Below are 12,560 nucleotides of genomic sequence, written 5' to 3'. Positions count from 1 at the left end.
ATGGTGGTGTGACAGTGCAAAGTATGAGAAGCTGTGCCCTTTTGTAGGTGAAATAACAGTTCCAAGTCTGTGACTCTCCTTGGGATTTCATTTTCCTCCTCTGTTCATCACACCTAAGGATTTGGGATGCTCTGGAAGTGCTTATGTGCTCTGGCCCAAAGCACAGTGTGACAGGGTAGTGCTCAGCAGGCAATTCTTTTGGGAGCAGTTTGCTGGCAAAGATTAGAGGAAATTCCTCATGTAGAACATGAGTCAAAATCTGGGAAGGGCTATTAATTGATCTTCTTTTCCTAGTTTTGTTTCAATTTGTGGGACAATCCACAGTTCCATGAATTGCTTCTTAAGAGTTAGGCTATAAAGAAGGATTGAAAAAGTTCTGAGAGAAGAATTCATATATTGCCAAGAAATTGGCATGGAAGTATTTCTGGTCAACTGGTCTGTTTTTAGTAGAAATTATAAAAAATATGAACTTGCATGTTTTTTTTTCTAAATCCTGTAAAGTTCTATGTTGATGTAGTGACAGCAGGGACAGATATTCACAGCACTCCTACGTTCCTCCCCCTTGCAGTTAATTATACAATTTCTTTCCACCCTCACAACGTTTGTTCTTTCCTTTACTTAGCTGGCTGCAGATACAAAATTCTGTGTCAGCACAAGTTGAAATCTGGTCTACCATGTTCTAAGTCTTGAAGGTGCAACAAGGATTCTCTCCTATCAGAGCAGCAGCAGCAGGCTGCCACTGTTGAGGCTGCTTTAATGTAATTACTGGGAAGGAGCCACAACTGCTGTTGTGCTCAGTGAAAAATGTGGTTCTGGGTGGAGTCTGAGAGCATCATGCACAGGCTGCTGTGGGGCACAAGAGGAAGTAATCTCACTTATCTTAACCAAAATTGCTATATGAGTTCTGATTTCTAATTATTTTTATGTTGATCTAGCAGTTTTGATTTTTACAGCTTGCCTTCAGGTTTGTTTGTTAGCAATGTCTGTATCAAGTTTGCTTTTATTTGTATTACAACATTGTAAATATTTTAGAATTAGTTTCCTGTTGCTTAGCTTGATTTTTATGGACATTTGATATGCAGAGACCACTTGACTTTGGAAAAAACATTTATTTGTAAATAGTTTATTGCATCAAGAAATAAGTATTGTCTAATTTAACAATAAGAGGATGTACCTCAGTCATTGTTCAGGTTAGAGAAAGCAATTCTTTTGACTATTTCTAGACTATTGGTAGTTGCTGATTATTGCTGTTGTAACATAATAATAGAGAGAAGGCCCTAGGCCAGGTGAAAGAACACTGATTATGTGGACAATTATGATTAGATCTATTGCTAATATGTTACCTAAACGTTACCAGTGCTGTGTCTAAATAACAATTCTATTACCTGTTACAATGGATTATAGTAGAATCTGAACACGGTCCCTCCTATTGAGTCACGAGACTCATTGAGACCTCCTTGCTTTCTAATTTTCTTAGAGAAGTCTTGGTGTGTCCCAGTCCACTTAGCCTCAGTTTTAGTCAACAGTCGATGTCCAAAAAGTTATAATAGAAGCAGGTTCAACTAGAAACATTCAGGTTTACACACTATGGACTTGCAGAATTCCCAATTGCAAAGCACCTATGTAGGTGATTTTACCTCTGTTTTTGATTGTATCTGAGTGCTTTTACTCACCCATTCAAAAGTGAGTGTTCCTTTTCTGTGGGCTACTCTGCAGGCATCCCTGCCAGGGAGGGGATCCACCTGGAAGCTGCCTGGCACCTCAGGAGGCAGTTTGCCCAGCTGGCTCAGTCTTCAGCAGCACTTTGTACTGTTTTGCAGACTGATGTGCACCAAAGTCAACGCAAATGTCTCTTCTCCCTGTCTGTGGAATGCATTAATGATGTGAGCAACCTGCCAGTGCCTCCTGCAGGATCCCCCTGGTTTGCTTTGTCTTAGGGCAAACCCAGAAAACTCTTGTCACTGTCACAGTAGTGAAATAATTTTGGAATGCAGAAGATGCAGTTGGTCTTGGAGTCATAAACACTTGGTATATTGGTAGACTGAAAGTGGGAAAGCTGCTGCATCTAGAGGGGTTTTAAATTTATTGGGGGGCTTTCAAGTTTATATACTAACTAAAAAGGTTGTGTGATTAAGAGAAGATACGCATTGCCATTAAATAAAAGCAAGGCCATGAATGAGTAGCCTACATGTGTATGCTCTTAACTGTGTGCCTAATTAGATGAAATATGAAGAGAATTAAGATCTGGACATTTATTAAAACAGTGCTTATTTAATGGTAGAACAGCTTCAAAGTGTCTAACTACATGGAATTCTAGCAGTTGGCAATGCTTTTTTCCATTTGAAATAACGGATAAACATGGTTTCAAAAGGTTGTTTTCTTAAGGTTTTGCTTTTCTCATTTAGTTTAAATGATTGTTACAAACTGACAGATTTACATGTAATTGTGTAAAACATGAAGGTAGTATCAAATGAAATGTTCTGTTTGTTTGGTGTCTGTGTTGCAATTTTTTGTTGGTTTTGTTGTGTTTTTTTGTTTTTAGAATGTGGAGTTGCAGAATATTGATTAAAGCAAAAATGTCTGATGGCATGCATTTAAGTACTCTAATTCCTGCAATTAAATGTCTTCTGGTACAGACTGTGATTATTCAGGAATTCACATTTTTAAAAACTCAGTTATGCTGTGTGGGCAGTGAATAGAGGGCAAAAAATGAGAAGAAAAACAAATTGTCGCATAGATATAATCTGAAATGAACATCACAACCCCTAGTAATTTATAATAATTATCTACGTTCCAACCTCAACAAAATCCTTTTCTATTTTGATCTGTGCTGCATAGGGATTGCCAGACTTACCTCTTGAACAGAGAAAGACCCCTGTACTCAGGTGTAAAAAACATTTTAGGACAAGTTGCTGTGTTTTGAAAAAAAAGAACAATAATGTCAAATAGGAATGTTATTATTCACTGTGGGATGGATTATTTTCAATATAATTTTCTTCGTCACATCTACTAAGTAAAGTCTGTCTGTAGCTTTATACATTTGAGTACTGTGAAGTTGTTGTTGCCTTTCTGTATAGCTCAATAAAATTCTTTTTTTCTGTTGAAGATACTTTTTGTTGAATTCAGTTCTTTCTGTTGAATCTCCTTTGCTTACATCTGACCTTTGTTTATGTTGATTTTGCTTCATTTTTTTCATTTACCATGCTGTTCAGTTTTTGGATGCCCGAAGAACAAAGGTTTGTCCACTATTTGCAGTCAATTTCTTTTTCATAATTTAGTATTGCTTAGTGTGGGTTTTTGTTTGCTTGTTAGAGATACAGTAATCCTGTTTACTAAACATGTTCATAGCTTTAGCTGCCAAAAAGAAAAGAAACCAACCAACCCCTTCCTAAAGTCTCCTTTGATTATAGTGAGTGCTTTGATTGACTTTAGAAACAGCTGTACTGTTGAGTACCATGATGAGCAGAATTACCTTTAGTCTATGAAGTAATTTAGGAAACACGGAATACTGAGTCTTTCAGCTTTGTAGGTACATGTTGACTGTAGTCATGGATGTGTCTCTGGTGTTTGGGTTTGTTGGTTTGCCTTTTGTTGCTGTTTTATCTGTAGCTGACATTTTGTCTGTGTATGTTGTCTTCTTTTTTCCTAGAAGCACTTGAAAGATGCCATTACAGATACTGTCACCTGCATTTGGTATTTTATAAGGTCATTTGATATACTTTCATCACTAATTCTAATGACTTTCTGTAACAGATACAAAAGTTTAATCAAAGACTAATTCTACATTCAGATCCTAAATTGATTCTTTTTTTTTCTTTATTGCAGCATCTGCAGTTGACAATCCAGGCACTTCAAGATGAGCTTAGAACCCAGAGAGACCTTAACCATCTTCTCCAGCAGGAAAGTGGCAACCGAGGGGCTGAGCATTTTACCATTGAGCTCACAGAGGAGAATTTTCGAAGGCTTCAAGCAGAACATGATAGACAAGCTAAAGAGCTCTTCCTGTTGAGAAAAACTCTAGAAGAAATGGAGCTTAGGATTGAAACACAAAAGCAAACATTAAATGCCAGAGATGAATCAATAAAAAAGCTTCTGGAGATGTTGCAAAGTAAAGGTTTGCCATCTAAAGGAATGGAAGATGACAATGAGAGAACTCGCAGGATGGCAGAGGCTGAATCTCAGGTTAATCATTTAGAAGTGATTTTAGATCAGAAGGAGAAGGAAAACATGCATCTTCGAGAGGTAATGAAAAATTCATTGATTTGTTTTAAGTATTTATTTGTTAAAAATAGTTGAAGTACCTGTTGCAGTTTTAGATAGATAATTTAGAGTATTGAAGTGTTTTTATGCTTTAATTTTTCAATGAAAAGTTAGTGTGCACTTGTTTTACATATGGAATAAATACACAGCAAGACTATATGACATTTGAAAGCAAGTATAAAAAATTATGGAAGAGAAATAAGTATATTTGGGGTTTATTGTCCCTGACATGTTATTTTGCAAAGTTTCTGTATCATTTTATTTTGACAAACTGGTATTTGGCCAGTGAAGATGAGACCCACTGAGGAGGGAAGTAACCAAAGAGTCAAGAGTGCACACTCCCTTTGTGTTTGATTTTTATATCTCTGGTGTTTGAAATGAGTGTTTTAAAATTATTTGCTATATAAGCAAAGGCTTCTGCTGATATGAATTTCTAATGTATTTTGATGTGGTGATACTCCAACTTTTTATGTAAATAGACCATAACATTGCCACATTAAAACACTGGGCTGATGACTGTGCTGTACTTTGGGAGAACCTAAATTTGATCTCCAGCCTACCTGTACCAGCTGCCCATGCCACTTGTAAATGCATTTTTGGGACAGGATTTGGGATGATTGGATCAGTACAACTGAAAGAAAATCTGATCTGGTGTCAGGCCCATCTGCCCCTTTGCATCCCAGTGGCTTTATCATGTGGCCAGTGTCAGGGAAAGGCCACAGTGTGAGTGTCCCTCACAGAGAGCCTGTTGCTTCCTGCTGAGAAGGGTGCAAATTGCAGGAGAGCCATGTGGAAGCTTCCCCACAGCAGTGGGGACAAATGGGTGTGTCCTTGGGAACTCGGCAGCAGGGGAGTCAGAGTGAACTTCCAGTCCAGTAAAGACTCCAGTTTGCCTGACAGATCAAAGCATGAATGAAATTAGTGCAAGAGCACAGAAACTATTATTGGCACTTGTATATAATTAAACCTATGAATGTTAGAGATTAACAGCTATTTGCATCTACAGAATCTTGTCAAAATGCTTTCTTGGCTATGGACAAATTCTTTTATATTTAGCTTATGATCTTCCCTAACCTAGAATATGTGCTGAGGACTCTGTAGTACCTGCAGCACAACGGAAGGTGAAAGAACGGAAAATTTGCAAGGCACAAGGATGTACTTCAGTAGTTTTCTTGTGAAGGTGTAGGTCCTGAATCTTTTGACAGGCAGAATTTTAGTAAAAACTGATGCCACCCATTAATCTATTTTGAAAGGAATTGTATAATGAGTTAATGATGCTGAGTTTCTGATGAGAGAATTGGGGAAAGAAGTCATTTCTCCCTCAATTTATATGAGGATGTTGATGTTGTCTTTTGTCTGGAGTACTGCAAGTATAGGATGGTGTTTACTGGAGTTTCTGCCTATGGCATGCTGATCTGCCTTGGTAACCAGTCGAGGTTTAAAAATTTACTGGGTTTGTTGTCTGGAATATGTCCAGCCACATTGACAGGAGAGTTTTGGAGATTTTTGGTTCACAATTTCCTTGTTAATCTAAGAATTCAAGGCTTTAGGTGAAGTGTGTCTCTCCAGTGTTCTTTCCGTTGCATGCGATATTTGTAAATTTTAATTTTTATTTTAATTCTGTTTTTTTTTTTTTACTTTCTGCATATTTGAAGTTTCTTGGAGGGAGTTTGCAAGTATGATGTGTAGGCTGTATGAACTTTTTAGAAACGAAGTGTTTAGTAGGTGCCTGTTTGTTTATCTGGGGCTCGGGATCTGATTGTTGAAGTCGGCTCTTGGAAAATGTTCTGAGATTCAGATTTTGTCTTTTGCTTCCTTGTTATGTAAAGTTGTCTGCATGCTTTGAAGCAATATCAGACATTATGTACAGTTAAAAATATTACACATTTGTTAAAAGCCAAAATAGATCAACTTTTGATCTTTATGTGTAGCTTGGCAAGTCTTTGTTGTTCAGCAGTGCTTGTTTGAATTGCTGTCACTGCTTGTAGACTTCTCCCTACACAATACAGGTTTTCAACAGGATAAACAGGAGTTACTGAGTTGAATCTTCTGCAATAGCCTCCCCAGTGGACTGATATTTTTATTTTCTTAACTGGTGTTTATAAGTTTTCATCCACATATGTAAATGATTTTGCAGAGTTATTGGATTTTTTTTTTCTGCTGAGAATGCTTTAAAAGTAAATTAAAACTTGGATGCATTTTAATTAATTTAATTCATGAATTATTTTGTATTCACTCAAATTGTGTTAAACTTTCTGTATCTCTAATAAAATATTTGTCATTTTAGAATGTTATCTAAAATATTCTGCTTTTCTTATTTTTACAGGTTGGAGTATAGAGCTCAAGTGTTGAGTGTGTTTCTGAGAAACTAGTGTATTGTCATGTGTAACATACTGTCTGATCAAATCCTGAAAGCTTGTTTGTTTTTTAATTAGTTTTGCTATTTTATGTTCTGCCACTGCACTTGAAACTCTGTGCCAAGGGAGGTTCAGGCTGCACATCAGGAAGGATTTCTGCATAGAATGGGCTGTTAAACATTGGGATGGACTCCGGGAGGTGGTGGAGTCGCCATCCCTGCAGCTCTTCAAGAAACATCTGGATGTGGCACTCAGTGCTCTCTAGTTGACAAAGTGGTTATTGTCACAGGTTGGACTTAATCTTTTCCAACGTTAAGGAAGGTCAACTTCAGTATAGCATTGTATTAAGTTACTCAAGAAACAGTTTGTGTGTGCCACTTTACCCTTGCAATGACAGATTCTGCTGCAGTTTCCAGCAGAAAGAGTGCTCTCTGTGGAAAAAAAGGTGAACATGGTGGAAATGAGGTTGAATGTGGAAAAAATAACTGAAGACTACTGATTTTCTATGGCCTCAACACCACATTAAAAAGCCTATCTAGATGGACTTTGCATGTTGGTGTTTAGTTTGAAATTACTTTCAATCTGAAGATTTTCAGTTCTTGAAATCTGGTTGTGTGCCAGCCTGTGACCTTTTAAATCCAGCTGGAGAAAGGTCAAGTCTGTGTATTTTGCTGAGCTTTTGAACATGTTTTCTCTGAATGCAATCACATTTTACTCCTGTACTGTGTTCATTTCTCCTTTAAACCCGTGAAAAGCTGGAATCTGTCTTTTCTTTTGTTCTTTCAGTCTTTTTGATATCTCAACATGGTAGCATAGAAAGCTGTTAATAATTGTTAGTTGGTGATACATTCACCAAACCAGAGAATTGAACTACCATGTTGTGAAACTGCAGCAGTTGGTCTTGAAGCAGTAGCAGTGAAGGGCACCCTCTGTCACACTCCTGTCTCAAAGGCTGTCAATTCTGAGCACTGATCAGACTGGGAATTGAACACTGAGGGAAATGCTCTTTTATTATTCCAGAGCTGCTTTTGTCTAGTAATTTTTCAAAGTTTACCTTAATAGGTAGAGAGAAATAACCTTTCTCTTGTCCTTAAGTCTCTACCACTGTATCCATCATGAAATGTTGCTCATATTAACTGCCTGCCCATTTCACGCAGACATGCATGTTCCCAGAAACCAGGATCCTGCTGTCCTGATTCAGAGTGATTGGCTGAATATCCAAGAATCATGCAAAAATCTCTCTCTTTTTTAAGCAATTGATTGCTTCTTTTTTTCCCCTCTGTGTTTAGCCATTGCAGAATTTCATAATGTAGCTGCCTACAAAGATCTGGAATTTCTCCAGGCCTTAGATTATATTTCTTAGAGAAAGTACAGGCAAGAGTCATGGAACTGGCAGAGGCAGCATACCAGAGGCAGAGAAATAACTCCAGAAAAAAAAAGCAACATTTTTTTTCTTTCATATTTTTTAGCAGATACAGACTGATTTTGGTGTGTTAACTTCCTCGTCCCCAAAGATTACACCTTGTCTGCGTTGTGCAGTCTATTGCATCTTTCAACTTTGTTTCACAGAGGCCAACTTTTGGTGGCAGTTTTACTCAAGTTGTGTGTTTGAAGGTCTTAGGAATGGCAAATGTGAAGCTTATTATGCAGCAGGAGGAGATTAAAGCTGAAGTTGGAATCCTGCTCTTTTACAGGAATAGCATAGAATGTCACTGTTGGGAAGGTTCATTAAGATGTTGGGAAATAAGCCATGCAAAAATGGGGTTAGATTTCTTTTCACATATCAAGGAATTTAAAATCTAGGCAATAAGCTTTCACAAGGATAGCTGGAGACCCAGATTTACTACAGTTTTAGCAAAGGTTTCCTTAGTTCCAGATTCACAAAGCAAGAGAGAACGATAAAACTGTGCACAGCAAAAAGTGTGTCTGGCGTTTCTGCTTCAGTTTCAGAGATACAGCCTCTTGAGGAGAGAATGTTGAGCTCTTTTTCATGGTTTTGGGGAGCTTCTGCCCAGTTTGCACTTGGTTTTCCATCACTGAGTTAGATGGAATTCTGTGTCTGTAACTCACTCAAATACTTTTCTTGATGTTTTTCAAAGGAAGCTGAATTTTTGTTATTTGCAAAAAGTAAAATGAATACCATTTGCCTTGATAAGGAAATAACGTATTCTGTAGGGAACAAAGTGGTCTTTCCAATTAGACTTAAGAAAAAGGACATTCTTGGTCTGGGTAGTCTCCCAGTAAGTATGTTAGTGGTTGAAAATCTGTCTTGAAGCCATAATGTCATTCCATGGCATTCTTCATGTTTGGAATTAAATATCGCAAAGATCACCAAATATACATTCCTGTCAGAAAACACAAGATGCCTGACTTAAAGTTCTTAAATTGGTTATCACATGTCTCTTCTAGAATTTTTAAATAAACATTTGTTTCCCTATAACTTTGGGAGAACTGTAGGTAATATGGGGATTTTATCATGTGGAAATCTAGCACAGATGTTTAGTATTACTTTTTTTAAACATAGTGACCACACATTATTTACCCTAAGTACCATTAAGTATTTTTTTATTATTGCTATTAAAAACTTGCCTTAGGCAAAGTCCCACTAAATCTCTAGTGAAGTCAAATGTTAAAATTCCAGTGAGCATTTTATTATATATACATACACGTATATTACACATGCCCTCTCTGTACAACATATAATTTCACTAAAACAAATTCTGAGATCATATAGGATTTTATATATACATTTTAACTCTTATCTTGCATGTATTCTTAAAATAATGTTGTTGCCCATGGTTTAAAGCTACATCTTTTTTACATTTAGTAGCAAGAAGAACAACACAGCTTCTTTATTATAATTTAAGATGTACTTCTAAACTTTCAAGGGTTTTTTAAAACTTTGCTCTATCTTTGAACTCAGCTTGGTCAAATAATGAAGGCTGCTGATAGGATTTGAACTGCCATCATGAATTCGTTATTGCATGTTTTTAAAGTTATTAATGGAGCAAAGTTCCTTCTTCCACTGTGAATAGAACAGATGCCTTGCAGACTTTTGGTGTTTACTGTAAATGTCTTACACTGGAGCCAGTAGTAATTTACTAAGGAAATGCTTTATCGACACCAAACGTTTCTTCCCTGAAGTTGGTTATACAGATTAACAACCATTCTAGACTGAGCCTTTTTATTAGGTTCATTAGTGCCTCTTTTGCTTTATTTCTCCTGGCTCAACTCAAAATATTAATCTTATCACTTGCTATAAAGACAATTGCTTTCTATCAAAATATCAATAGTATTATGTGTTTTTAAGGTGACCTCTAAGTATACAGAAGGACTTTGCAGTGTTGGCAGTCACTGCAGACATGAGAAAGCAGACAGAATGTGATTATGCTCTGGGGAACAGCTGTTACTCTCACATGGCCCATTCAGAATTTGCCATGCCCCATAATATTCTTGCCAGGATGCTTGGTTGCAATAGTTTTTATAAGTCTGTGAAGGATTAGAAAACTTTGTTCATTTAGAAATCAGCTTCTTTAAAAACAGGACTGACTTCTGTGACAATATCACCTGTAGTTTGGAATCTAATACATGACAAAACTGTCAGTTTGAATGTCTCCTAGTAGCAACAGAAGGAATTATTTTGGGAAGAGGGAAAAAAATTAGATTCAGGAATAAGCTGAATTTTCTGTACTTTCCCATGTGTGGAGGTGGTAAGTGTTGCTCCTGCCAGCATTCCTGGCAAGTGCATCCTTTAAAGGGCACTCTAGGGACTGTCTTGAATTGCTGTAAACTCGTATTGTCCCCAGATGTGAAAATACTGTCTTTGCAGGGCTCTTTGCTCAGTTCACATATTTACTACTTTCTGGCTGCATGTAAAGATTTTAGAGGCAAGCTGAATTTGCAGGGAAGGGGAGAGCTGGCTATCCTTGAATTCCAGCATACACTTCTCTGATTTGGACTCTGTCTCTAGTGGAAGATGTACCCAGAGTGTAGTTAAGCCATGGAGTAGATTGCTCAGAGTCGTTGAGGAACCTTATTGGGCTGAAGAGATAGAAGATACAGATCTTAAATCCCACAGAATTTATGCTCAAGTACTATTTATTATGCTTAAAAGTGCATTTGAAAGTCATTTGGTCATGTGTTCTTTAAAGTTTACTTTAGAATTACTTTCTTTTTATTAATTCTGTTCCCATTAGGTAATCCATGACTAAGACTTTTCTTAGAACAGTCATTAGAAAAAAAAGGCTTATCAGGTGCTGTAAACTGGCATCTCCTATCCTTACTGCCTCCTGTATCATCTCACAAGAAAACCTTAGAACTCTGAGCAAAATGAAGATTTTGTAAAAGACTAGATTGAAGGACACTCATTTATTCCTCTGTAGCATCATGAGCACAGTAAGATTAGCGAGGTCCATTTTGTATTATTTGGGGCTAAGCTTCTAAAATCTATCCCAAAGCAGCTATTTCCAGCCCATCATGTGTTTTAGCTGAGTTGAGACTCACAGAACATGCTGAGTTGGAAAGGACCCACAGGGATCATGGGGCCTGACTCTCAGCTCTGCATGGGACAATCCCCAGGAGTCACACCTTGTGCCCGAGAGCATTGCCCAAATGCCTCTGGGGCTCTGGCAGCCTTGGGGCTGTGCCCACTGCCCTGGGCAGCCTGTTCAGTGCCCAACCACCCTCTGGGGGAATAGTCTTTTTCTAATATCCAACTTAAACCTCCCCTGACACAACTGTAGGCCATTCCCTCGGGTCCTGTCACTGGTCACTCCTTGGTTTTAGGAAACACATGGCCTTTTACGTGGACTGAAAGTCCACAAATTATAGTCATAGGAGCTGGAGTTCTGGAACACTGCAACAGGCTTGTCTGCTGCCAGAGCCCATGTACACATGTGTGTGTATGTAGACATTGTTTTCCTTTGCATGGATGTAAAGAACCAAAAAAAGGGTTTTGACATCTTTAAAAACCTCACCATTCCCTTTTCCCCACTACCCAGTCTGCTAACCCCACTCCAGTTTTTCATCTGCTAAATTTTTCCTTGCACAAGTCTTAAACCCTGTGTAAGATCATAAGTTTTACCTTTCTGTATGCTGGCCTATTTTAGGAATAAAATTGGAAGTGTTATTATAGGCAGTAGAATATGACTAACGATGTAAACTCTTTCTAAAGTTTCACCTGAAACTCAGTTTGAAGGAAAAATGTAATGTTAGATTAAACCATTTCTGATTTAGTGAACAGATGTGAAACTTGTTGAAATAGAATTATTAACCCCTTTCTTCAGAAAGAGCAAATAGCCTTTGATCTGGTGGAACTGGAATTTAGTCAGTCACTAATTAGCTGATTGTTCCCTAATTTTATAGGTATCTTTTTTTTGTTGTTCGAAGCTTGAGCCTGATATCCCAACATGATTATAAGGCATTGCAATGATTATCAGTATATTTATTTGCAAATTCAAAATTGATAATGGCTATAAATATATCCCATCTCACTCTAAAATTTGGTTAAAATATTGGTGAACAACTCCAGTGTGGTCTGGAAGACATCCACCAAAGCCGTGGATGTGTTTAAAAGCACCGAGGGCAAAATTCTGTTTGGGTTTGGGTTTAGTTCCACCCCCACCACCCCCCTCTCCCTTCAGAGTCAAACGAGGTCAATGGGATTGAGTGATTTAAGGGGAATAGGATTAGATTTGAAAAAATAAATGAATCCAGACTTGGTTACTGCTCAGCTACACTGTTGGAAGGAACTGGTTCACTGCAGCTTTTCTGTAGATGGAGCCAACAACTTCACCTGCTTGGCTTATTTCCATTTACCAACATATGCCATCACACCCTTATGTAAAAACATTTTGGTGGCTCTTCAGTTTATTTTCCTTCCCTCTGAAATGTAAACCTTTACAAAACAAACAAAAAACTCAGATGTTTTAGAACCATTTATGT

At 37.6% G+C, this 12,560-nt stretch overlaps 1 protein-coding gene across 9 annotated transcripts in view; it reads left to right on the top strand.

Annotated features, from left to right (window-relative positions):
• ERC2 (ELKS/RAB6-interacting/CAST family member 2) overlaps positions 1–12,560 on the top strand; it is a 418,320-nt gene that overhangs the window by 53,225 nt on the left and 352,535 nt on the right. For all 9 annotated transcript variants that reach the window (XR_011697331.1, XR_011697333.1, XR_011697332.1 and 6 more), the window contains exon 3: positions 3,826–4,242. Coding sequence is in view for 2 of the 9 variants with exons in the window: in XM_071550773.1 (XP_071406874.1) it covers positions 3,826–4,242 (417 nt within the window). In the remaining 7 variants the exon portion in view is untranslated. The remainder of the gene's footprint in view (positions 1–3,825; positions 4,243–12,560) is intronic.

Source organism: Pithys albifrons, chromosome 3 (genome assembly GCF_047495875.1).
Source record: "Pithys albifrons albifrons isolate INPA30051 chromosome 3, PitAlb_v1, whole genome shotgun sequence".
Lineage (NCBI taxonomy): Eukaryota > Metazoa > Chordata > Aves > Passeriformes > Thamnophilidae > Pithys > Pithys albifrons.
Note: the sequence above shows the minus strand (reverse complement) of the source record. Positions and strands in the feature narration are given on the sequence as shown.